The sequence below is a fragment of the Micromonas pusilla genome, assembly GCF_000151265.4.
Source record: "Micromonas pusilla CCMP1545 genomic scaffold MICPUCscaffold_2, whole genome shotgun sequence".
NCBI classification, from domain to species: domain Eukaryota; kingdom Viridiplantae; phylum Chlorophyta; class Mamiellophyceae; order Mamiellales; family Mamiellaceae; genus Micromonas; species Micromonas pusilla.
The window spans coordinates 1,950,501-1,975,556 of NW_003315883.1; the positions used below are offsets into that span (position 1 = coordinate 1,950,501).

General features: G+C 45.7%; 10 protein-coding genes across 10 annotated transcripts; 5 read left to right on the forward strand and 5 right to left on the reverse strand.

Annotated features, from left to right (window-relative positions):
• Positions 1 to 1,415: 1,415 nt before the first annotated feature.
• On the forward strand, positions 1,416 to 3,656 carry TR (thioredoxin-disufide reductase). The gene is made up of 3 exons (XM_003056136.1): positions 1,416 to 1,730; positions 1,865 to 2,774; positions 2,886 to 3,656. Exons 1-3 carry the CDS (start codon positions 1,665 to 1,667, stop codon positions 3,401 to 3,403), a joined length of 1,494 nt encoding a protein of 497 aa, XP_003056182.1. The 5' UTR covers positions 1,416 to 1,664; the 3' UTR covers positions 3,404 to 3,656.
• Positions 3,657 to 3,672: 16 nt separating this feature from the next.
• On the reverse strand, positions 3,673 to 5,629 carry MICPUCDRAFT_55745 (aldehyde dehydrogenase). The gene has a single exon (XM_003056534.1). The coding sequence runs from the start codon at positions 5,484 to 5,486 to the stop codon at positions 3,843 to 3,845; it is 1,644 nt and encodes a 547-aa protein (XP_003056580.1). The 5' UTR covers positions 5,487 to 5,629; the 3' UTR covers positions 3,673 to 3,842.
• A 187-nt stretch (positions 5,630 to 5,816) lies between these two features.
• MICPUCDRAFT_65096 (uncharacterized protein) lies at positions 5,817 to 6,489 on the reverse strand. The gene has a single exon (XM_003056535.1). The coding sequence runs from the start codon at positions 6,414 to 6,416 to the stop codon at positions 6,039 to 6,041; it is 378 nt and encodes a 125-aa protein (XP_003056581.1). The 5' UTR covers positions 6,417 to 6,489; the 3' UTR covers positions 5,817 to 6,038.
• Positions 6,490 to 6,735: 246 nt separating this feature from the next.
• On the forward strand, positions 6,736 to 8,733 carry MICPUCDRAFT_49488 (Drug/Metabolite transporter superfamily). The gene has a single exon (XM_003056137.1). The coding sequence runs from the start codon at positions 6,771 to 6,773 to the stop codon at positions 7,887 to 7,889; it is 1,119 nt and encodes a 372-aa protein (XP_003056183.1). The 5' UTR covers positions 6,736 to 6,770; the 3' UTR covers positions 7,890 to 8,733.
• On the reverse strand, positions 7,539 to 8,555 carry MICPUCDRAFT_55747 (uncharacterized protein; the record flags this gene model as incomplete). The annotated part of the gene is made up of 1 exon (XM_003056536.1): positions 7,539 to 8,555. The coding sequence occupies one exon, from the start codon at positions 8,553 to 8,555 to the stop codon at positions 8,082 to 8,084; it is 474 nt and encodes a 157-aa protein (XP_003056582.1). The 3' UTR covers positions 7,539 to 8,081.
• A 1,900-nt stretch (positions 8,734 to 10,633) lies between the features above and the next one.
• Positions 10,634 to 12,611, forward strand: MICPUCDRAFT_25310 (uncharacterized protein). Its single transcript, XM_003056138.1, has 3 exons — positions 10,634 to 10,709; positions 10,771 to 10,826; positions 10,893 to 12,611. The coding sequence occupies exons 1-3, from the start codon at positions 10,661 to 10,663 to the stop codon at positions 11,916 to 11,918; spliced, it is 1,131 nt and encodes a 376-aa protein (XP_003056184.1). The 5' UTR covers positions 10,634 to 10,660; the 3' UTR covers positions 11,919 to 12,611.
• MICPUCDRAFT_65100 (uncharacterized protein) lies at positions 12,594 to 13,464 on the forward strand. The gene is made up of 3 exons (XM_003056139.1): positions 12,594 to 13,032; positions 13,128 to 13,205; positions 13,261 to 13,464. The coding sequence occupies exon 1, from the start codon at positions 12,661 to 12,663 to the stop codon at positions 12,847 to 12,849; it is 189 nt and encodes a 62-aa protein (XP_003056185.1). The 5' UTR covers positions 12,594 to 12,660; the 3' UTR covers positions 12,850 to 13,032; positions 13,128 to 13,205; positions 13,261 to 13,464.
• A 249-nt stretch (positions 13,465 to 13,713) lies between these two features.
• On the reverse strand, positions 13,714 to 18,578 carry WDR6 (WD40 repeat domain-containing protein; the record flags this gene model as incomplete). The annotated part of the gene is made up of 2 exons (XM_003056537.1): positions 13,714 to 15,661; positions 15,756 to 18,578. The coding sequence occupies 2 exons, from the start codon at positions 18,576 to 18,578 to the stop codon at positions 14,225 to 14,227; spliced, it is 4,260 nt and encodes a 1,419-aa protein (XP_003056583.1). The 3' UTR covers positions 13,714 to 14,224.
• A 553-nt stretch (positions 18,579 to 19,131) lies between these two features.
• Positions 19,132 to 20,746, forward strand: MICPUCDRAFT_31943 (uncharacterized protein; the record flags this gene model as incomplete). Its single annotated transcript, XM_003056140.1, has 2 exons — positions 19,132 to 19,487; positions 19,573 to 20,746. 2 exons carry the CDS (start codon positions 19,132 to 19,134, stop codon positions 20,216 to 20,218), a joined length of 1,002 nt encoding a protein of 333 aa, XP_003056186.1. The 3' UTR covers positions 20,219 to 20,746.
• On the reverse strand, positions 20,312 to 22,993 carry MICPUCDRAFT_65107 (uncharacterized protein). Its single transcript, XM_003056538.1, has 14 exons — positions 22,683 to 22,993; positions 22,443 to 22,601; positions 22,298 to 22,390; positions 22,032 to 22,221; positions 21,888 to 21,967; positions 21,814 to 21,832; positions 21,590 to 21,711; positions 21,298 to 21,519; positions 21,128 to 21,235; positions 20,977 to 21,057; positions 20,850 to 20,912; positions 20,704 to 20,795; positions 20,553 to 20,619; positions 20,312 to 20,492 (listed from the first exon to the last, which is right to left on the reverse strand). The coding sequence occupies exons 2-14, from the start codon at positions 22,551 to 22,553 to the stop codon at positions 20,418 to 20,420; spliced, it is 1,323 nt and encodes a 440-aa protein (XP_003056584.1). The 5' UTR covers positions 22,554 to 22,601; positions 22,683 to 22,993; the 3' UTR covers positions 20,312 to 20,417.
• Between the last annotated feature and the right edge of the window lie 2,063 nt (positions 22,994 to 25,056).

The following is a 25,056-nucleotide window of genomic DNA, read 5'->3' on the forward strand; positions in this document are numbered from 1 at the left end:
GAAAGAGTCTTGAAAGTATAGAATACCTTCGTACGAAGACATGAAATCCATTTGATATGCAGTCTTATCTGTACGTGTACGCGTGTACGCGTAGCCCAACATGCGCGTATTTTCATAGTCGTGATATCATAATCAAATGTTTATTTTATTAGCAACCCGTACGGAAGTACTTTCGTACCTTCGAAGGTAGCATATCTAGCTAGATACCTTCGAAGGTAGATAGCTAGCTAGATACCTTCGAAGGTACGTACTTATTTTTAGATATTCTAGCATATCTATTATCTAAGTAAATAAGTTGTACAACTTAATATCCGATATCGTACACTACTGTATAAAATAAGATTATTTAACGCGTATTTATTATTATTCTGACTTTATTCTGCATACTGTACGAGTATTGCAAAAAAATTTATCTGGCTCTTTTTTCGGTTCTATCCAGCTCTTCTCGCGTACTTCCGGTTGACCGGCTTGACCGATCGGATTTGACCGAGGGTCGCGTCTTCACCGGTCTGACGATTCAGTCGCCCTTTCGTCTACGATCAGAGTTCTGACAGTTTTACACCTCTCCGCGAGGTCTGCGTGTTCGCGCGGCCATAGCGTCGGGGAAAGGCCGTAACATTCCTCGGTACAGTGAGAAGAGTTCTTCGTCACATCGCGGGGCATCGATTGAATTAAGAATACTGTGCCACTTCCCGTAAAGTAAACGACGTCAGCGGCGCTTATATGTCAAAGGTGGCTCTGCAAAATCTTTCTTGAATGAGGAGAATTTTTTTTTCCACCAGCCCCCGAAAACGCGATGTTGAAAGTTGCGTCCGGCCCTGTTCGAGCGCTGATTACGTCGTGATCATCACAGCGAGCGGTGTGATATTTTTGCATGCTTCGACGCATCGTGGTATTTCGAGTAAATGCTTTGCTTGCGACGTCGGCGTTCGTGACGCTCCCGCGACTCCAGCAGCGCGCGAACGCCCGTGGGCACCCCTTTCAAACGACTGAAGTTTGAACGGAGCTGCGAGTACGGAGTACGCGCGCAGCGGAAGCGTATGGGTATTTGCAATGAAAATGCGAGAAGCGCTGGATCAACCAAAAAAAGAATTGGCCTGGACGGGCTGTAATATCATGATATTGAAGCATTTTCCACTATCGCCCACGCCTCTTTCATCTCTTCTTTCAAGAACATGTCGTGGTACAGACAAACTGGGCACACCCACGTGCCATCATCCTTGAAGTGTTTCGCGCGCGGGTGTTCGCGCGTACCTTCGAAGGTACACTTTTGTACGTGTTTTAGTCACGAGTACGTTTTTTTGCTGGTTTTTTTCGAATTACGTGGAGGACTACATGTACACGTACTGTACTGTACACGTATAGAATACCTTAAAAAATACTTTCGTATACCTTAAAAAATACTTTCGTACCTTCGAAGGTACCAACCGCTTACCAACAAACCACTTGGACCGTGGTAGAAAGCGTCACCTGCAACAAAGCGGCTGTTTATCCTCGGATTGTCACTTGATTCGCGATATAGACACATTTCGACGCGTCGTCTTCGAGCTTTCGTTGGCTGGGCAGCCTTCACGTCACAGTTGCGACCCTGCTTTCAAACCCAGCGCACGGTCGCCCTTGCTCCAACTGCGGCGGCAAGTCAGTATCACGGACGTGCACCCACTATGAGCACAAATCTTCAAGCATTCGATTATGATCTCGTGGTTGTAGGTGGCGGTTCTGGCGGCCTCGTACGTGCCCCCGACTTCCCCCCCAAAAAAACCCTTCTGTTTAGTTTGAACGTTTTGGAAACAATTTCTTGTCAAACTGTGATAATCCAGAAGATATCACCAGAAACATGTTTTTTTTCTCCCCGTGACATCAGGCTACTGCTAAAGAGGCTGCAAAGCTCGGCGCCAAGGTCGCATGCCTAGATTTCGTGAAGCCATCCCCAGCAGGAACAAGTTGGGGGCTTGGCGGTACCTGTGTCAACGTTGGCTGTATTCCCAAGAAATTGATGCATCAGGCTGGAATTTTGGGTGAATCCTTCTCAGATGCCAGAGAATTTGGTTGGAAATTAAGGTCTGATGGCCATGATTGGAGTAAAATGGTGAACGGTATTCAAGACCACATTGGATCTTTAAATTTCGGGTATCGTACTGCGCTACGAGATAATAATGTAACCTACATAAATGCTTTCGGGTCTTTCATCGATGAACACACCATCACGGCGACCAAGAAGAACGGTAAAGTCGACAAAATAACTTCTGAAAGATTTGTGATTGCTGTCGGTGGACGTCCAAGTTACCTCGACGTCCCCGGTGCTCGTGAATGTTGCATTACTTCCGACGATGTCTTTTCTCTTCCAAAACCACCAGGCAAGACACTATGTGTTGGTGCCTCATATATTTCGCTTGAGACAGCCGGGTTTCTCACAGCTTTAGGTTATGACACCACTGTTGCTATCCGCTCTGTCCCTCTTCGTGGCTTTGACTCTGAAATCGCCGAAATGGTAGTAAGTCATATGGAGCGTCATGGGACCAACTTCATGCGTGATTCCCAGCCAGTTGCTTTCGAGAAGGCTGCCGATGGTCAAATAAAAGTATCTATTAAGAATACTGTCTTTGGCTCTGAGTTTGCTGCTGTTTTCGACACCGTGATACTTGCTGTTGGTCGCATGGCCGTGACTGAAGGGCTTAATCTGGCTACTGCTGGAGTTCACGTGAACCCTAAAAACGGCAAGATCCCAGCAGTTGACGAGGTGACTAACGTGCCGCACATCTTCGCAATCGGTTGGGAGGAACTTGTTTTATGTGCATTACTCTTGACGTGTTTGATCTACCTTTTGTATTCGATATAATACTCCTTTGGAATTTATTCGCCATCGTCGACCCTTGCTTTTGGAGACGTGTTGGACACTCGTCAAGAACTTACGCCTGTTGCAATTAAGGCTGGTGTTCGTTTGGCGCGGCGCCTTTATAGTGGAAGTACTGAAAAAATGGACTACAGTCTCGTGCCAACAACTGTCTTTACCCCACAGGAATATGGTTGTATAGGCATGTCCGAAGAACAAGCCATCGAAATGTACGGCGAAGAAAATGTGGAGGTATATCATTCGTATTTTAAGCCACTCGAGTGGACGATAAATCATGAGGCGCTTGATGGGGTCGCACACCGTGAAGACAACTCGTGCTACTCCAAGCTCATCACCAACTTGTCGGATGATGAACGTGTCATTGGATTTCATTACATTGGGCCGCATGCTGGTGAGGTGACACAGGGATATGCCGTTGCAATGCGAATGGGTGCCAAGAAGAGAGACTTTGATGGCACCGTAGGTATACACCCCACTGTTTCAGAGGAGTTTACCACTCTTTCGATCACAAAACGCTCAGGTGTTGATGCTGCTAAAAAAGGGTGCTGAGGATAGATAGCTGCTGAGTTATCCACAACAGTATCCGGCAGATACATAATCTGTGTTCTGGTTGTTGTGGTAACTCAGCAGCAAATAATAACTCGTGTACTTCAGAATGTCAAATTCCTTGTGACAAATAAAGGTAATATTTGTTGCGTTATTTTGAAGTTGAAGAACAGTGAGTGGACTGTGAAGGCAGAATTAGAAAACGTGTAGCGCGTAGGTTCAAGCCTGATATTCCCAGACAAACTGTATTAAGAGCATTCCTGAGTTGATATATCGTTGCAAATTCGTTTCTTTCAAATCCCTGTGCTCGCTACCGCTAAGTAAAAAATATCATAAACACCAACGTTCGGACCCATTTATCGAATTCCATTTCCGCACTTGACTGTGTCGCCACAGTGACAAGTTGAACAATGCATGCCATCATCGCTACATGAAATGAAAGTTAAGAGAGCATTCCAACCGCGCGCAGAAGATTCAATTTTATTCCCTTATGTGGGCCATACACAAAAAATGGATCAGTCAGCAGTCCTTGATCACCAATACCTCGCCATTTTTGCAAAACTGGCTTTCTATTCTGGAAACAGGTAATGGAGTGCTCGCCATGATATGAACCGACACCACTCTCTCCTACCCCACCAAAAGGCAGCGCCGCGTGGCCCGCGTGGTATACCACCCCGTTTATCGTGACACCCCCCGCTGTCGTGTTGTCTAAGATGATCCGCTGTTCAGTGCGACTTGTAGAGAAGATGTATAGAGACAACGGCTTTGGGCGAGTGCGGACGTGTGCAACTGCTGTTCGCAAGTCATCATAGGGAATTACACAAAGAATAGGGCAGAACATCTCTTCAACCATAAGATCCGAGTCCCAACCGCAAACAACGACAGTAGGCTCAACTCCATTGGCACTTTGAGACCCATCCCCACAGACAAAATTTTCACCCCGAGTACCCACCTTCCCTAAAAAACTCGTGACTCGATTCAAAAGACGGCGTTCACTCGTGCTACCACCTTCACGCCCCCGGCAGCTCGTGCCCTCAGCATCGGCTTTATGTATTAGCACATCGATCCAATGCTGCAACTCCATAGTAAACTGGTGAAGCACTGATTCATGACAAACTACATATTCTGGCGCGATGCACTGCTGGCCAGAGTTGAGGTTACGGCCCCAGATGCACTGCTTTGCAGCTATTGAAATATCTGAAGTCTGGGTGACAAATACTGGATTCTTACCCCCGAGTTCGAGGGCGCATGGGGTCAAATTCTCGGCAGCACGCTGTGCGATGATTGACCCCACCCTCGTCGATCCTGTGAAGAAAATGAAATCAAACTTTTCTGCAAGTAACGCCGACATCACGTCGACTCCGTCACCCGGTATGTTTGGTCCCACCACGGTAACCAACCTCGGGTCAACATAACGCACGAGAAGATCAGTCAGTAGACGAGATGAAATCGGGGCATCCGTGCTTGGTTTGAGGATGACATTGTTTCCAGCAGCAATAGCACCAGCGATAACCCCACTTGTAAGTAAGAAAGGATAGTTGAAAGGTCCAACGATCAGAACAAGCCCATAAGGTTCCTTTTCGATCCATTGAGAACTTGGGAAAGTGAGCAGCGAAAATGCCCCGACCCTCTCGGGGACAGTCCAACGATATATATGTTTAATGAGCTTGCGCAGTTCGCTTTGCACGAGCAAGAAGTCGTAGTACAAGGTTTCACCAGAAGGTCGACGTAGGTCTTCCCACACTGCGTCTAGGATCACACGTTCGTTTTCAGCCACCATGCTCAACAAAGCCTCAAGGTTCGCGCGTCGGCTTTTGATGGACAGAGTACATCCAGTGTTGAATGCGGCTCGCATCTCCGAAACAAGTGCGATGACACTGAGAATCCCAGGAGCGCTCGTCTTGCCGACCACGTTCCAGCGCTTGCGAACCTTCTTCAAGTCGGCGTCTTCCGACACGAAGTAATTCTTGTGCACAGACCAGACAGAGGGAAAATAACGATAAAACACAGATGTGCACGTGAGACCGCCGAGCAGGCACGTTGCCGCGATGAATCTGCAGGCTTGCGTCATCAGGTATTTCCCCATCCCAGTTTACGTGCTAAAAGTTGTTGCGTGCGAAGGAACCTTCAGGTCCAGAAGGAGCCTCGTTCAGCACCGGAACGGAAGTACGCAGGGCTACGTGCTTCTGCACTTCCGTATCAGCGCCTCTGGCTTGGGCCGTCCGTCAGTTGGGAGAAGGGAATGGGCACGGCGCGGTGGGGTATTTCTAAAAATCGTACGAAAGTACGGAAGTACGGAAGTACTTTCGTACAACTACACGTACATGTGCTCCCGTACGTGTACACGTTCAAAGCACATGAAGTTTTTACGTACAGTGTGATACAAAGGCTACACACTACTGTACGAACGAAGGTACAGTATTATTTTTATGTTCATATATACCGTACTACTATGTACGAAAGTATGATAAAGTATACTAACGTATTATGTTCTATCATAATAGTACGAAAGTACTTTCGTAGCACATAGCTAATACTTTCGTACATACAGCGATAGTTGTACTTCCGCATTATATGATACTCTTGTAGTCAGCATAAATTATTCCGTCCCTTTCCGGCGAAAAGCTGAGAATTTTTCCTATGGGCAATTGGAGAGGCGTGATTTTCTTATTGTAGCCCTATGGGGAAATTCCTCTATGGGGAATTTGTTCGGTTTGCGCGAGCGCGCGCGCGGGCGCACGCAGCCGCGCTCACGCCTGGTGTACGAACGCGCCCGCCGCGTCTCGACTCGTGAGCCTCGAACGCGTCGCCTGGAGGACGCGGAGAGCTCGCCACCCTCAAAACACTGCGCTCCCCCCGCGCGGAGGGGGGGTTCGAGCTGGGCTGACTGCTGGCGCGCTCGTTTTTGTGCGCGTTCCGCGGGAATCGTGAAATCACTACTTCGCCGCCTTCCGGCAATACGCGCGCGCGTTTCTTCACGGTAAGAGCTAATGTTTTCGCGCGTCATCGCACGCATCGCGGTGTTCTTCGCACTTTATCTCATTTTTGCGACGGCGTTCGCGAGATCGCGGCGACGTGAGCGGCGGTTGAAGCGCGGAGGGTGGAGGTACTGTGGTAACTAAGAATGGATCGGTATGGTAATTTTGGCCGTGGACAACTTTTCCCACCTGCTGAGAACAGTCTGTACTGTACGTGTACATGTATTCGTTGGGCCCTTCTGTACATGTACGAGTAGGCTAACCGTTTAATAACCGTGTACGGAAGGCGTTCAGCTACACGTAGCTATTTATATCATAGTTTCGGTCGATTTGGCTGAGCAAAACTCAAGGCAGAAGGGAATGATTCCTGTATTTGACTGTCATCCTTCGTCATGCACGTTGCAGTAAATTCGGTGATTCCGTCCTATCTTTATGTATTAGACTACAAAAACAAATCAACTAGCGGCTGCTCACAACTAAGCCATGCAACGTTCAGGAGTGCGAAGGTTGTGACTCCCCCTTCTGTATTTACCCAGAGGGTAGCCGTATGTGCACACACTCTTCAAAATCACACGCATCTTTCCTGCACTCGTGCTAGACGCGCTCCAACCAAAGTAGCGTGCGCCGCCAATATTCACACTGTCGGCGGGGACAAGACCACGAAGTTCTTATTTGGAATTTTGTGGTTTTTTGCACACCAGCTTATTGGAGTCGGCAACGATGTCATTATGAAGTACACAGGCAGCACCCTAGGCGTTGCTCAGGTGGTCTTTCTCCGGTTCGCCTTTGCAACTCTCACGATGCTACCTGTCATGATTGTGTCAGGCATGAACTCATTCAAAACTGAGCGTGTCCATTTACACGTAGCAAGGAGTTTTCTTCTGGCCACTGGTATTGCACTCTACTGTCAAGGGCTAGCCATCGCTCCGATTGCTGTTGTTACTACTCTTAACTTCACGATACCACTTTTTACGCTGGTTATGGCACGCGTATTCATAAAGGAGAAAGTCGATGCCATCAGGTGGATCAGCACTATCGTTGGTTTTTCAGGTGTCGTCATAGTGGTTCAACCTGGAGGTTCAGGTTTCGACCCCATGTGGTTATGTGTGCTACTCTCTGCTGCTATGTTTGCTGCCCTCGACGTGCTCAACAAAGTTTTTGTCGGGAAGGAGTCTTTTTGGTCGATGATATTTTATACTGCCCTATTTACTTCTCTCATTGCTACTATTCCTGCGCTCTTGTCCTGGGTTGCACCGACAGGTTTTCAGCTCTGCCTACTCGCCATCCTTGGTGCAGGGGCTAATCTGCTTTTGTTTTGTCTTTTGAAGTCGTTCAGCCTCCTAGATGCTTCTGCTCTTGCGCCATTCCGATACACCGAACTCATGTGGTCAGCGGCGGTTGGTGCATGGATTTTTGGCGAAATTCCTACTATGGCCACTCTCGTTGGGGCAGCAGTTATTATCCCTTCGACATTGTATGTTGTGTTGGCTGAGAATGAAAAGACGAAGTAGATACTGGTAATACTGACTACTGACTTCTTATTCACCTTAGCTCATCAGAACAATTTATGCTCTCACGAGCAGACTGCACGATTGAACAAGGTAAAACTCGGGAAACCCCCCTTCGCGAGTCTCAGAATTATGCGCCAGTAGAACAGACAGGGGAAGTGCGCAGATTATTCCATTAAAACTATAGATGCAAGCTCAGAAGCAACACCAACAATCAAACGGACACTTACCTGGAGCTCTAGATTGTTCCTCTGAGGGGATTTGGCCACATGAGAGATCACTAAAGTTTCCAAAAGATTTGTATACTGGCAAACCTTCCTCGAACCTTCGTGGCTGAGCAACAGGAGTCAGGTTGATATTGACTTTCTTCCTGGACATTCCAATCTTCCTGTGAATCTCGCCGAACGGTTTTGAATTGCGTTTTCGCCTTCCTTTCCGCCGCACTGAATTTTCTATACAATGACTGACAGAGGGCTCTGTCGCTGTCGTTTTTCTTACAGTGAAAAGGACGTCAAAGTCGAAATGATCCCCGACGTCAGTCACAGAATCCGGAGCACCTTCACTACATTCGCCGCCTGTCCGGTGTTCGCTGACAGTTGACTGACCACCGACATCAAAGTGAGCTGTACTTTTCGTTACTTCTCCGCTATAATCCAAATAATCTCTCATGTTGGTGCAGTTGGATATGGCAGGACTCCACAGGAATCGACTCGACGAAAATATCTATTAAGTAGCCCTACTGTACACGTACACGTGTACACGTACGTACACGTACACGTACTAATAAGTACGAAAGTACGAAAGTAGTATCTATTTTCGAAAGTATGAATATCATATTTCCGGAAGTATGATATGTTGTTTTACTGTATATCTATTTCCGTACTTCCGTACGAAAGTACTGTAGGTAATAAGTACTGTACGGAAGTACTTTCGTACTTCCTTCCGTATGTACTATGTAGCTAGCTAGCTACAGTGTGTAGCTGTGTACGAACTACGAAGGTACTTTCGTACTTTGTAGCATTGTACTTTCGTACTTTCGTATGATACTGTACCTTCGTTCATTATTCGTGCGGAACGAAGTACGGAAGTACTTCCGGAAATACTTTCGTACCTTCGAAGGTACTTTCGTACTTTCGTACATACAAGGAAGTACTTCACTTCCGGAAGTACAAAAAAAATCGTACGAAGGTACGAAAGTACCTCGAAAGTAGCTCGCTAGTAGCTACGTAACTTCGAAGGTAGCTAGCTAGACTAGCTTGTAGGGCGAAAAATACGTAGCCCTAGCTAGGCCCTATAGTACATGTACACGTACGTGTGGGTAGGCAGATAAATACCTTAAATATAATATACGAAGGTTTTTGTGTACTTTCAAATTCAACTAACGTTAATAGTTGTATGCAGATATCTTGCTTCGTAGGGATCGGATACATACATACATACGAAAGTACATACATATTTACATACTTTCGTACTATTTAGCTGCATGCAATAAATGCATAATGAAGAACGTTTCAAGAGGGCCCCGGCCCTGTACAACACTTTATACTGCAGGGCTGAATGTGTCTCCTGGCTAGATTGTCGTTCTTCCTTCGAGCGGATGGAAGTACTTCCGGAAGTATCATACTTCCGGAAGTACTTTCGTACTTATTACTTCCGTACAACTTTATGAGATACCTGCATTCAACACGTCAAAAACAGACGTCAAAAGCGGACGTCTAAAGCGGAACTCGAATCGTGTTCCATTTCAGTTCGGTAGAAAAGGCCTCGTGAATCAATGCGAAACTTCGTGGACGTCGACCCATGTACGCACAGAACATGTCCACGAAGTTTCGCATTGGTTTACGTGGTCCGGTCGACACTGTGCGCGCGCGCGTGGTTACGCCTCGATCAAGCCTCCTATGAAACTCCTCTGATCAATTGCCCGTTTTCATCGGTTACCAGTCGACGTCGAAAACAAAACCATGTAAAGACTGTCCTCGCGAAGACATTTCACTCCACAGTAATAGTACACGTACAGTACTGTAGTCCTGCTGCGACGTTTTATTTAGTCTTTAAGTAAGCAAGCAAGCAAGGTACGAAGGTACTGTACAGTAGGCCCTAGCTAACAGTACAACTACGTACCTTCGAAGGTACTTTCGTACATATCAACATAATATTTTTATTTACGGAAATAATAAAATATTAAAATTGTACTTTCAGTACTTCCGGAAGTACACGTACGTACAGTACATACAACGTTAGTTGTAGCCTAAGTAGTAACAACTTAGTACTGTATGTAGTACGTAATAGTTGTAGTTGTGTATGTCAATATCGATAGATAACATATTAGATACATCCGGAAGTACTTTCGTAGTTGTTAATTTATTACGCGTACGTAGCTACGTACAGTACGACTAATAACAATAAATATCATACGAAGGTAAAACGGAATAATGAATGAAGTACGTGCGTGTACGTGTAGTTGTACATACACTTAGTCCCGGAAGTACCTTCGTACACATGTACACGTATGATATTATGTGTAGTTGTGTACATGTACTCCCGGAAGTACTTTCGTACATGTACACGTAGTGTACACGTACACGTTACTTCCGGGAGTACTTTCGTACGAAAATACTTTCGAAATAAAGTATACTTCCGGAAGTACAACGTTGTACTTTCGTACGAAGGTACGAAAGTACAACGCAGGGCCTACTGGCCTGGCCTACCTTTATTTATTTGAAGGTGGTCACTCACTTACGGTACAGTACTTCTGAGAAGGCGTCCACACGTTGATGTCAACGAGTATCAACGATGATTTTTCAAGAGGGCCCAAATGCCCAGGTAAGTACTTTCAAAAAATTATTTTTGCGCATCTTCAAAAAATTAAGTTTGCGCTCTCCAGGAACAAACAGCGAGGCGGCGGGCAATGCCGTAGCTTGTGCCGGTTGTCCAAATAAGGTAAAAAATTTCTTTTTTTTGCTTTGATTCGCAGTTGACAAGTTGTTCTCCTCGGGAAATTCCCAGGAGGCGTGTCAGACAGCTTCGACGATAGATCCCGATGTTCTAGCTATTAGGCACAGGCTGGCGAACGTGAAGCATAAAATATTGGTTCTCTCAGGCAAAGGCGGCGTTGGTAAGAGTACGTTTGCTACTCAGTTGGCGTATGGTCTGTCTGCCAGAGGAGCAGAAGTTGGCTTACTTGATATCGATATATGCGGGCCCTCAGCACCTATAATGTTCGGCCAGGTTGGCCAAGATGTGCACCGATCAAACAGCGGTTGGTCCCCTGTATACGTGAAAGAAGGACTCGCAGTGATGTCTATAGGCTTTCTTATGCAGAATCCAGATGACGCAGTTATCTGGCGAGGCCCACGCAAGAATGGTCTTATCAAACAGTTCTTAACAGACACTGAATGGGGTAATCTTGATTTCTTGATCGTGGATGCGCCCCCTGGAACATCTGATGAACATCTCAGCATCGTGCAGTACATGAAACTTGCAGGGATAGATGGTGCACTTGTGATAACAACACCTCAAGAGGTGGCACTAGCAGACGTCCGCAAGGAAATTAATTTCTGTGCTAAAGTTGGTGTGCGAGTTCTCGGTGTTGTTGAAAATATGAGCACCATGATTTTACCCGTGGAAAGTGTGCAACTGAAGTTTATTTCTGGTCCAGACGGCGATGTAACTGAACAAGTTCGTAAAGTTCTTGCATTACATTTTCCCTCTCCTGAAAACGAGGTTGCACCGAGTAGTTTGTCTGCACAAGTTGATATATTTTCTTCAAATCTTGGTGCAGCCTCTAGAATGTGTAAATGGGCGGGTGTGCCTTTGCTTGGACAGGTTCCCCTTGACCCTGCCATCGCAACAGCAACAGAGCGGGGTTGTTCTCTTTTTTCTGATGAAGTTGGTGGCCGAAACCAAAACATACGCAACTTAAGCTTGGGAATAAGCCCAGCGTCGTTTGAAGCCATGAAAACGATTCTGGACAATGTGATTTGTGCTATTTCTGAAGTTCAAAGCGACGTTTTCAAGACAGGACAGTTGTGAACTTTTTCTTACTCAGTCTATCCAAAAGGTGTACGTTCGGTGTCTTCATCACACTTAAAGTCATAAAGTGGGTCAAGTAGGCCACAAGGTAAAACGTGTCTTCTACGAGCACTGCAATTGGGTAGGGCGGGCCGTGATCGACTTTCTTCTTGCCTCGTGATGTGATTTTCAACAAAAAAATGGGGGACAGCGGTTTCAATTTCGAATCTGCCTGCTGCCTGACGCCTACCTCTCGTTTCAGTGGCACCCCTCTCACCAGGTTGATTTACAGTGGTACGTGCGGTGCACTGATGAGTTTCGCGGTGGTTGACATGGTAAGGACTCGAGGGAACTTGCTGCAAACTGCGTTTGAATGCAGGATGTAAGTCTAGTAGTTCTGGTAGAAAGGATACGCGTGGTTAGAGTGGCATCTATGTCATTTATGTCATTTAGAGTGGCATCTTTGTCATCTATAGTATAGACGTTTGGTTAGAGTTGCAGATGAAAGAGTATATATTTCTTCAAAAAAAAATTCAGGGAGCAGTCATCTAAGAGAAGAACTGAATGCGGACGGCTGGTTGGTGACAGTTGGATGATGCGATACAGAGAGGTGGCGTAATTTTTGGACTCTCGGCGCATTTTACTGTGCTGAATGTTTCGGGAGCGATGTGTGTTTAAATGATTCGTAACACGCGTGGTAAAAAGTACTTCTGTACTGTACATCTCAGGTATCTACTTCCGGAAGTACTTCCATACAACAAAAATGGAGGTATGTAGCTCTCAGACCTACTTCTGGAAGTACGTAAATACTTTCGTAATGAACTTTACTGTTGCTTCACTAGCTACTCAAATGATACTGTTGTTCCAAGACGACAAGCTATGGACTGGGCAAGGCCTTGATTTATACTTCACCACTTCATTCACCAAGCCGACTACGGAGTATTTGTGTTGACTTTTAATAGTTTTACATTTTCGCAATATGGCCACATGACAGCGAGTGAACTTGCGTTTGCCATAAGACAGGGTCTCGCCGAGTTGAAATAATGAAGGTTACTAACATGACCACGAAGACGGACTTCTATCAAACGAACCCACCACTTAGAAAGTAGTTGCCAATTTGGATTTTATGTCTGACCTGATGCATGCCAGAAATAAACAAACATGCTCGAATAACTTGTTCTCGAGGGTGAACAAAAAAGAGAGAAAGATGATTCAGAAGTATTAATTTACCTGGGTGTTATCTTTTCGATAAAATGTGCCCAAATCTACGCTAACTGAGCTGTCATTGGCCTCAATGTCTAGTTTTCCCTGTGAAGAAACAAAGTCAAACATTTTTCCACAGTGGGTACACTCTCGAATTTACCTGCAGCTCAAACATACCGCGTTCGCGAGTAGCCCCTCGAGTACACCTGATCCTGAGAAAGACACTGATTGGCTGGTAAGCTGACAAGCGCTTATTCACTTAATACCTTAAAGACATACACAACGTATTTAGCCAGGAACTGATCAAGAGGTTGCTGAAGGAGTTCGTTCGAGTTCGGAATATTAACCAGGGCCCTGCGGTTTGGTCTGTTCGGAGTACTGTGTGAGTCCGGAGATATTATACGAAGGTAGATATAGCAGTGCACATACGTACCTTCGAAGGTACCTTCGTACTGTACATACACGTACGCACATATGATAGCTAGCTTGAATAGCTTGTACTGTCACATGTACAAGAAATATGTTAAAATGTACGAAAGTACGAAAGTACGAAAGTAGCTATGTACAGTACTACACCAAGTGTACGTCTGACATTCCTTGCTTAGATGCTCACCCTCATGTCACGCCTCGAATCGTTCAGTTCCTCAGCCGTGGGGTAATCGTGCAAGCTCTGTCAATTTACCTGCGATTCTATCAAGACTTCTAAAAAGAACTATGATCAGATCGTGTACTAGTACGAGTACGTTTGCTCCGTTTATATCTCAAAGTCCAGGTTATGTGTTCCCCACTCTACTGCAGCTTAGTTTTGACGTGCTCTTATCGCATGTTCAAGATCTTACACCCGAGCAAATGGATGCACTTCCTGAGGACGTTCAAATGAACTTATTCGAGGGAGTTCTCTTCCAAGGAAAGCTCAATGTGCAAATTTTACAACTTTTCGTGGTTGCCTCGCGTGCTACAGAACTTCTTGGTGAAAAAATCAACAGCCTAAAACTAGAAGCCCTTCCTCTGCTGCTGCAAAATATAGGAAATGAATGGCCTGGTCGTAAATTGGCGTGATCTCAACTGCGAACTTGCAACATGAAATCAGGAACAAGAACAGCCGTGAGAACTGACAGGATACATCACTCGGTTTGCAGGTGGAACACCTGTGCTCCCCGTCCTGACACAGCAATGAAAAGTTCCTCACAGGAAGAAGAACCGCTAAACCATACGTCTAAACTCTCTGGCTCAGGACATTCAACAAAACTACCCACCAGTGGAACCACGCGCAAATTCTTCATTTTCGCACTTATTTCTTCGCCCAAATTTTCAGTATCAGCTTCGGTGACAACTCGCCACAACCTAAGGCGTTGATCTTGAGCTGTAGTGGCAATTATTCCATGCTCCATCCAAACTGCTTTAATCGCCGAACTATGCGCGAAATCTATGGAAAATGTCTTAATGATTGTCACTGACATATTTATACAACCTTCCTGGATTTCCTTGTTCACCTCCTTGGCAGAGAATTCAGTGGACAACATTGTCACACGGAGCGCCTGATCATCACCCACACTAGCCAACAAAAAAATGCCAGGATTTTTAGGTGCCTGCATCAAAGAAACTGCGTTTATCCCCGACTGGTGCAGTGAAGTGATGATGGCTGCAGGCTCCAACACTGCGATATCGTCGTGGGCTTTGAGAGCACTGGGCATGACTTTACCAGAGGGACAGAGTGGTGTAAGATCCCAAATCGCAAGAGTCCCGTTTGTGGCCCCACTACATGCTATGACTGCAGTATCACGATCACGAGTATCTATATTAACAGCGGTTACGGCGACTGTGAGTATAGGACATTTATGTTGTCCAAGCCTGCCAACTTCGCGCCAACACCCTGTGCCGGGGCTCCCAATTTCTCGAGTTAAAGCCAAAGCTAAAAGAGAACCTTTTGAGTTGGCTGTAACAGCCATACAAGTGAATTCGGGATCTGTAGAACATACGGGTTGTGCATCGAATTCAATTGGAACGAAACCCGTTATGGACAGTAGACGCTGATCAGAATCAGTAGACATACTCGCTGAGTTCCTTTTCTCCAAAGCCCGATTTTTGCTGGTAAACTGGCTCTGCACAGTCAGTAGTGTTGTTTTTAGTTGCCAGCCAACTCTAGAAGTCGCAGAATTGCTCATGGGATATTGAAACGTTACAGGATCAATCCATGCGACACGCCAAGCCATGAGTGTTTCTTTGGCACCTGCCGTGATCAAAATAAATGATTTCGGAGTGTGTTCGGAAATAAGGTGTAAACCTAGCCCTCCTCCTGCACACTCAGGCAGGAGACTCATTGCACGTACAGATGTACCACCAGCGTGTGACCCTACCTCTGTTGAGATATATCGATCAAGCATAGAATCTTTCTTTGAATACACTGTGGAAAGAATTGAGCCATCCTCAGAACCTGTTAGTAAGCCCAACGGCAGTGCTGACGATGTGCCTGAAGAGTGAACAGGCGGAGGCACAACACATATTGTATGTATCTCGCGACTGATGTTTAAGACGGGAAACATTGAGTGTATCAAAGAAAACTGTCAAGTGATGTGAATGAATTGCGATGGTGTACATACAAGTTGAAACAAAAGGATGAGTCATTAGAGAAACAAATCGTTGCGAAGCACTTACAGTTATCCCAGACTGGGTGAAATACATTTCAGGGGAGGGCATGGGATCGCACCCATGAAACCATGTATTGAAGGTGTGCTTTTCCTGTGGAAGGCAACTTCTGTGGCTGACTTTGCTATTCAATTGGTTCTTGAGTCTATAGCACACTGTGAGTCTCTGCTCTCTATAAAATGCGAAAGTGAATTTGAAGCCTCGAGCTGAGGCAGCTTCCAAAAAAAAAGAATGTGGCCTGCGCCAGCCACCGCAAGATAAGCGAAGCAACTCGCACTTGTCTGTCAGACTGTGTATCAAAAAGTCTGCCTGTTTAAACCCAGCCACCAGAGATGGAGATTCGTTCATAAACCAGGAAAGGGAGGAATTGGCCCATGAAAGCACTTCCACAGAAGATATTTCAGCGATTTGGTGCCTTGACACACTGCAAAAGTGGTACATATTATGTTCATAGGTTTTAAGAACTTTGATTCCGACCGAGGCAGCCCTGCCATGCCCTTCCTTTCGGCCTTCTGTCAACAATTTCTGCTCCATGAACTCATTCTTGGATCTGGTTAGCTGGAGTACTGAAGTACACAAGCATCCATCTCGGCCACCAGATGTACACTCGATATTGCCCAACAGATGGCTGGCTTTGTGGCGTTCAATCTCATGGCCATGGCTGGTAGCGGCCCAATGTGCGGCCACAAAAGAAACGGCACGCGTTCCATGTACAGCACACATCACTGCTAAAGGAGGGAGCCGCGCTGGCCGCACGGATGCACAACTTCCAGTAAATGCTGCTTTCGCTTTAAAAATAACTCTTCCGTCAAATGCACAAACATTTCCGGCACTGTCACCAAGAAGTACTAGCCCAGATATATGGTGAGCAACGGCTAAAACACGGCAACGAAAAGAGTTTGAAGCCTTGCAAGCAAATGCCCAATGGATAGACAGTCCACGTTTCTCTTTCAATAGATATTCAACCCAGACCGTGATTTTACCCCCTACCTCAGATACAAATAGTATTCCGTTGAGGCTCCCGCGATTTGGCTCATCAGAAATACGGCACGAAAATACGTCAAGGAGTCTACGGGGCCTACTCGCTTGCCAGAGACTCTGAATCTTTGACTTGTTGTCTGACACTGATACAATAACAACTCGCCCGCGTGCATCACCAATCGCCAAGCGTTCATGTCCACTGACAGATTCAGACGATTCCAATACTGCGAGCGAAATGATATCCACCTCTACTGCAGAACAATAAACGTTTCGCCATCTCCAGCTATGCTCATCTACGTCTATCCTGTGAACTAGGCCACTAGTTGTAGCAGCGTAAAGAACTGCAGGTGAAGCCAGACATAGTGCGCATATATGCTCGCCAGTACCTTGTTGCATCCGGCAATTTACTACACCCCTCTTCATTAATAGGGTCTCTGGTTCAAGGGCAGAAGATCCAATGAGTTGGTCGTACTGAGAAGGATTGTTGGAAGTAGTGCCCTTGACTGGTCGGTTTTGATCCAGGACTTCTAAAAATTCTAAAGGTTGTGTTTTAGTCGTCAATGATGATGCTACGTGATTCACGGAGGTTAATGGTGCATGAGTAGGTGCTGCTGACCGTGATTTATCTAACGAGTATTCTGACAGATTCCATAGTTTTATGGACGCATCAGCACCAGCTGATAAAAGGAACGGTCGTTTTCCGGGTAACTCTAGCGGAAGAATACGCCATACTCCCCGTCCCTTGTGACCTCGGAGAACGGCAACTGGCCTATCGAGGCATTGCTTTTCAGACAGTTTTGATATGTCAGCACATGGTAACTCCCAAATTCGAACGGTGCAGTCCTCCCCCGCAGTAAACATGAGCGAACGGTTCGCAACCTTCATAAGTTTACAGTCCCATACTCTAGCGGTATGTCCGAACACTGTGACTTGTGCCCCTCCTATGCATACAGGTTTTGCCATAGTACCTGAGATAAAGGGTCGATCTGGAACAGCCCAAATACAGGCTGTACGATCGTCAGAAGTAGAATAGATTTCATTCCCACGAGAAGCCCATGAAACACGCATAATGCTCCCCTCGTGCCCTCGAAACACTGCGAAAGGCTCTAGTTGATAAACGGTGTGTGAAGGAGTTTCAGCCTGTATTTTCCACACCTGAACCTCGTTAAATATTGTGCCACCAACGACCTCCAAATTAGCCATCGAGGTGCCACGCAGAGCAAGGGTGTATAACATTGAGGGCATGGAACATTCTACGCGGCGTAGACACTGTGGGCAGCAATTTTGGTTGTCTAGTTTGAAGTGAACTGTCCACTGCTCCACACAGTTGTCAGCCAATCCTACAGCAACGGTGGGCCACTGGGTTCTTGAAGCTTGCGCAAGAGGAATAACATCGTGCACCCAGTTACCGCGTGGTGGCAAGTTAGCTAAGACGCGCACTCGACGACCTTCGACTTTGGTGTTATCCAAGCTATACAATCCAACCAGGGCGACACGCCTTTCACCCCAGACGATGATTGCTCGCTCGCTGACACGGTGAACGTCATTTTTAGCAGACAATCCATTCGGGTTAGATTGGAGGCTAGAAGCGGACACGATCCCATGTATCCGTGCAACGCTGAAGACTGGCGCGACCAGTATGGGAAGCTCGCCTTTGCCACTGACCGGATGGTAGCACTGCAAACTCGCACCGACACCAACAACAAGAAGCGTTTCGCGTCTGCCCTCTGGTGTACTGTTACCGTGAGCTGTTGTCCCGGCTCCTCTGTCCCCCTGTGATAGTGGTAGCACACAAAGGGCAGTAACATCACCCACGTACGCTCCCTTCCTTAGACGATAGTCGACCGGCATCCGTCACTGCTAGAATCTCGAGAACAACCGAGAGAAAATGCCATGTGTACTTCCGGAAGAACTCCCGGAAGCGGAAGTGTGTAGCCCTACGAAGGTACGGTATTCTATGGCTACGAGAACTGCTACGAGTATATAGGGTACTGTCTGGTATACTGTACAGGTGTGTGGATCTGATTACAAAAAGACTGAGCTCTAACCCATCCTGGTATACAGGTACGTGTACACATAGAATTGTACGAAAGTACTTTCGGAGTACTTTCGTACTTTCGAAAGTACGAAAGTACTTTCGAAAGTACTTTCGAAAATAGAATATTTATTGTTCAATAATAAATAATAAGTTTATTTGATATTAGATAATAAGTTGAAGGTACAGTACTTCGGGATATCCTGCGCGTGCGTGTGGAAATCACGTTACTCCGTCGTCTTTCTTCGACTTCTTCCCCGTCCGTTCTTCTCTAACCCACCGGGTCGCTTCACAGTACACCAAAACAACGAGGTGACAGTCGTGCAAGGTGTATGCGACGCTCTTTATAACAGGCAAAGGGTTGATTAAATGCAGACCGAGTTCAACGATGGCGATGTGCTGTTCAGGTACGATGAGCTGCAGGGGACCGCCATTCAACAACAGAAACCTTGGGGCAGAAACCCACATTTCTTCAAGCACGTCCGTATTACTGGTAATGCTCTCATCAAAATGGCAAAGCACTGTCGTTCTGGTGGGAACCTTGAGGTAATGGGCATGTTATGTGGTAAGACAGCAGGTGATACGTTTCTTGTTCTCGATTGCTTTGCACTCCCTGTTGTTGGGACCGAAACCCGGGTGAACGCCCAAGCCGAAGCATACGAGTACATGGTTAGTTTTGTGCAGGCTCGTCAGCAGGTGGGTAGACGAGAGCACGTGATTGGCTGGTATGTAAACAGCAAACAACGTTTCACTTTGAGAACTTAATCAATATTCCATTCTTTTATTACTCAACATCATTTTTTTCTCAAGGTATCATAGCCACCCTGGCTATGGGTGTTGGATGTCTGGTATTGACTGCTCAACTCAACTTTTAAACCAGCAATATACAGAACCATTCGTCGCACTTGTGATCGATCCAGTTCGAACTTGTGCTTCCGGTCGAGTAAATGTCGGAGCTTTCAGGACATTTCCCCTTGGTTATAGTCCACCTGATGATACCAGGTTAAAGTATCAGACTGTTCCCACAAACAAGATAAAGGATTTTGGTGTCCATGCGAACCAGTATTACTGTCTCAACACTTCCTTCTTCAAATCTAGTCGTGTTTCCGCAGTGCTCGCGGCAGCATGGAACAATTATTGGGTAAACACGCTTTCATCATCACCCTTGCATACTAACCAAACTTTCGTAGCTGGGCAAATTACAGATATCGCTGAAAAAGTCATGCTCAGTGACTGCCTCGAATCTCCTCATCAAAAGAAAAACAGTGTCTGTACCAGTAAAGTTGCAGCTGCACAACATTGTAAACTGCTGCTTTCTGCGTATGATGGAAGCATTATTTCTATGGAACAAACAAAAGGATCTGCTAGCCGTGCGTTGAAGGAATCTATTTTTAATTTTGCTGTGAAACCAGGAAAGGTCCTCAGCAACCAAGGAACTTTGGTTAGGGAACGCTGACGCGTTTTTCTCATCATGGCATCGAGCTTTCTTAGATACTGGGGGCGCGATCTAAATGTGCACGTTATTCGTATTTAGGGGGTGAGCTTATGTATCTGCAACAGTTTTCTGCACCAACAGGGCAGGCACTTATATGCACAATAGCTATTCCTAGAGCTTCACCAAATCATGCTGACGAGAAGACAGTTATTTGACTACATCACACTACAGGAGGCGGCGGGACTGCCGCGTCGGGCTCCAGGTGTGCAATGCGTGACGTTCCTATAAGCCGCTCCTAATACACCACCGCATGTCAAGACCAGATATGCATCAGAGTCGAAGCAAAACAACATACCGGCAGTTCTCCATCAGATTTACCTTCTATTAGAAAACACATGTCGACAACAAGGGTACGCACGTATCTATTTAAAAAAGCACAAATTAAAATGTACGAGAGATTGGACGTAGTTTTCTTTTGCGAAATGAAGATAGTTGGAAAACAATACCCGAGAACAAAGCGAACGACATTGTTTGCGACTGTGCTACTCCCAATATCGATGTCAACTTCCAAATAATTCGGCCTGGAATGATACACTACCTACATACTGGACTGAGCGCAAAACGAAATAAATAGAACTACCAGAGCACTTGCCTTTAATGCTCTACCGACAATCAGCGGTTTTGTTCCAACAGCACGTTGGACCACCCAGGGCCCCTACGAGAAAACACGAAATAAGTTCTCAGAGTAACCTGAATTATTTTCAAGACATTATACCCACCAAAGCAACACTAGGAATCAATTTCAGCCGTGAGTTTCTGAATGCATCATCACCATGGACAAACCGACTGAACAAAGATGACTACCAATTCATAAAATCTCAGAAGCGCACTTAACTTTTTGAGTTATGGAAGTGGTGAAAAGTAAATTACCTTATCGAGTGGAGCACGTAACCGGTAATAATAAACTATTGAAAAATGACGCGGGCCAGGGACTTGAATATTAACAGCAAAGACAAAGCTCTCTTGATAATCATTTTTCTGTAGTTCAAAGAACATTTGATCACTGAGGGGCACTGGGTACCGAAGAAAACAAAGTATACCAACAAACTATGTTGACAGGTCCCGGAGGGACGCGAACAAATGTTATCGATTCGCCGATAATCAACAAACCAGTCAACTGCTACAAGCTCAGCGAAAGGCTGTCCCGCTGGAACTTTCTTGCGATCGTGTAGGTAGTTGCTACCCCGCACTCTAAAGTTGTCACCGTCAGGGGCACACCAGCAGTTTGTTGACTTCAACCCTGCTTCAAAAGGCCACTTACCCTGATTGATTATGGGATGAGAACGTAATGCTAGCAATGTGTAAAAAACAATGCTTCAAGTTCAAGAATACCTTTGTAAGTGAACCGATATTTATCAGCTTTGGACTGCGTGTATTGCAGACATCGCCAGCATACAAACTTGCCTGACCGTGAGGTTCTGTTGTGTCGGTAGCCATGTACTGAATCAACAAATCTGAAACAGCAACTTCAGAGCTAGCTTCGAAATATTTATCTTCGACACCCTCTTTGTCAACACAAGCAGAGATTGATATTTTGCTTGACGGAATATCGACACCTTTCTTTTCAATTTCACGCTAATAAAAAAAGAATAAAACAGGTCACGCCCCAATTCAACAGCAAGGCACTTACCAGTTCAGATGTATGATCACAAAGCTCACGCAAGCCTGCCACTTGAGCGATGACAATTCGTTGTGGCAATGATATTCTGCCTGCATTCATCCAACACAAACAAAATAACAAAATCAAACAAAAATATATATACGTACACCTAACCTGATCGGCAGAACCACTCGAGCCATAAATTGTGCTGCAACTTGACGACTTTGGTCACAAGGCAGGCGCTCGACCATTCAGGAGTTATTGATCCTGGCTTCCCAACATTCAGTGCACTAGCCGAACTGAAAGGCGATATAATCCAACCGCCAAACATAACACCTCGTGACATTCCACGAGTTCTTTGACACTGCGCGAAATATACGTGTTTGTAAAGTGAGTTCTCAAACACGAGTACACAAAGTTCATAAAAATACAATTCATACCATGGGATGTTCAACAGAAGAATACACGATTACATACGACCCATCCGGGTCGCGATTCCAACATCTAGATAGACAGAAGTCTTGTGTGGAGCACTGCAGCTTTAAGTCAAAAATGACACTCTATCTATAAAAGAGTATCGAATACCTGTTTTCTAAGGGAGAGGTGTATAACATCTGTGTGTTCATCAATTGACTCCACCACGTATCCGTGGTCAAAGGTCAGATCCCATTGACGTCTTGTACTCTCCAGGTCCATGACAAGCTTGAAAACCAGTTCAGGTCTCGAAAATATCAAGGATATGCCCTTTGAAAATCGGTTGAGCCGCCCACGAGACCAAGAGCTGAAGAACTAGTAGAAGAAATATGTAAGGATAAAATCCCTCACCTTACAGCTCGACGAGGAACATTTTGATGAGCTCAACTGCTGACTTTCGGCGGCAACATTAGGGTCTTCTTCAAAAATCCGTAACCCGTTCTCGAAACACGATAGTCGCCAGTGGTCCCCTCCATTGAGCTGGCTAGTCGCGGCAAAAGACTTGAACGTCTTTGGTACTCGTTAGTCAGCGGGAAGAAAGATAACAAGAATTGAGCACGTACCCTGAAATCGTGTGCTTCCATCGTCCAACGCTTGCGCTGCTCTCCGCAGCACTAAAATGATGATACGCAGATGACGACCGGACACAAAGCGTTTTTTTCGTGAGCTCACTACACTCACAGCCTGAGAAGAGTAAAATAGTTCATGATACGAGTACGTGTATTATCATTCGATCTATCGAAGCACAACGGTATGTAGGTAGTTCACGTATCATACGTGTACGTGTACACCGCGTTTATGTGTACAGCTTTGCCCTACAACGTTGTGCATGTACGTACTATACAACTGTACACGTACACGCAACGTGTGAAAATAAAATAGTCTATCTGGCCTCGGACTACACGTACACGTACAGTACGTGTACACGTAAACGGAGCGGAAGTTTAGGTAACTCAAAAATCGACGGTTTAAATTTCGCTCGACCGGATGAACCAGACTTCCGCGCGGGAGAAAAAAAAGTTCCGCGCGGAAGAATGCCGCCATCTTCCGCGCGGACTTCTAGTTTTTTAGCGGATTTTTTTACTCGTCGTTCTGGAGTTATTTTTGCCCGTATAGACTTTTTTTAACTTGGACGCGCTGCGCTGTCAGCGTTTTTTTTTGGTTTTTTTCAGCGCGTTCAGCGCGTCCAAAGGGCGGAAAATCTGTTTCGTCCGAGGGTCGGTCGGGAGTTTCAAAACGGCAGATTTTTTAAGTAGTAGAGGGGTCAGAAAACCGCTTTGCCGACCTTCTAAAATCGCGAAACTTGTTGAGGGCATCAGCTGCATGATGGACGACATCGGGACGAAGTTTTTGGTCGATCGACGCAGCGACGGCGCGTGGGCTTGCACGAAAGTAAGTTTTTTTGCGAAGTAGATGGAATGCGCATGCCTTCGAAGGTACTTTCGTACAAATTTTGTACTTCCGCACTTCTGTACTTCCGTACTTCTACAACTACAGTACGTTGTACTTTCGTACCTTCGTAGTACAGTAGTACTTTCGTACACTACTAAAATCTAAAAAAAAAAGTCAACGGGTACACGTACAGTATGGACTTTTTTTTTGCTGCGCTATCAGAGCTTCTCAGAATTTTGGCCAATCAGAGGCGAGATAGGGGTGAATCCTCACTCTGATCAACTGATCGGCGTGGAATGAGTTTGGCAGTTTCTCCGGTGAAACTGATCGATTGAGTTTAGAGTGAGCCCCCGTTTACCGTGCAGCGAAGCGCACCCAGGCCACCTTGTTTTAAACTACAACTCCAATATGTTGTACAACTCTACATATAGAGTACATTCCGGAAATACTTCCGGAGTACGGATGTGATCACAGTGCTACCTGCTACCTTCGTACGAAAGTACTTCCGGAAGTATGTGTGGTTATTTATAGGGCCTAGCCTACGTATCTAATGGGTTTAGTTGTAACAACTTACGAAGGTACTTGGTACTGAGTTTTCTTGGATATGCGACAGCTTTCTTTTACTGTACAGAGTGTACGTTGGGTGTAACTTATATAATATTATGTTATGATCACCAAATATCATACTGTAGGCCCTACTGAATTTCCAACAACTTTATTCTTGCTATTTTATTATCATATCATATCCGATACGAAGGTAGATAGGTACTTCCGTACCTTCGAAGATAGATAGGGTACTTCCGGAAATAGTATCCCTAGCTAGGAGTACGCGTACGTGTGCGTGTGCACGTAGAGTATTAGATACCTTCCGTACTTGTATCTTTATGTTAGACGGTACGTTCACTACACGTACCTTGTACGAAAGTACTTTCGTACTTCCGTACCAAGTCTTGTACCTGAAGAGTTTTGAAGGCACGGCGACACTACGTGTACGTGTACTGTACGTTGTAGTTTGAGGCGACTTCACTTAGGTTTCCAATTTTCATTTTTTTTGGTTTTTTTAGTACACGTACTGTACGTGTAGTGGTAAGTTGTTAGTAGCAGTAGATAGTAGTAGTATTTTCACCTATCAAATGTATGTTTAATAGGGAAGGCCTACGCCCTTTAAGCCGCGAATTAACGTTGATGCGACAGAGTTAAGGGTGAAATGAACCCGAAGGGTTCAACCCTTTAAGCTCCGTCAATTCACGTTAATTCGCGGCTTAAAGGGCGTAGTACGTGTACGTGTACGTGTACAGTACACCACATTGAGGACGACCTCGTTTCTTAACAC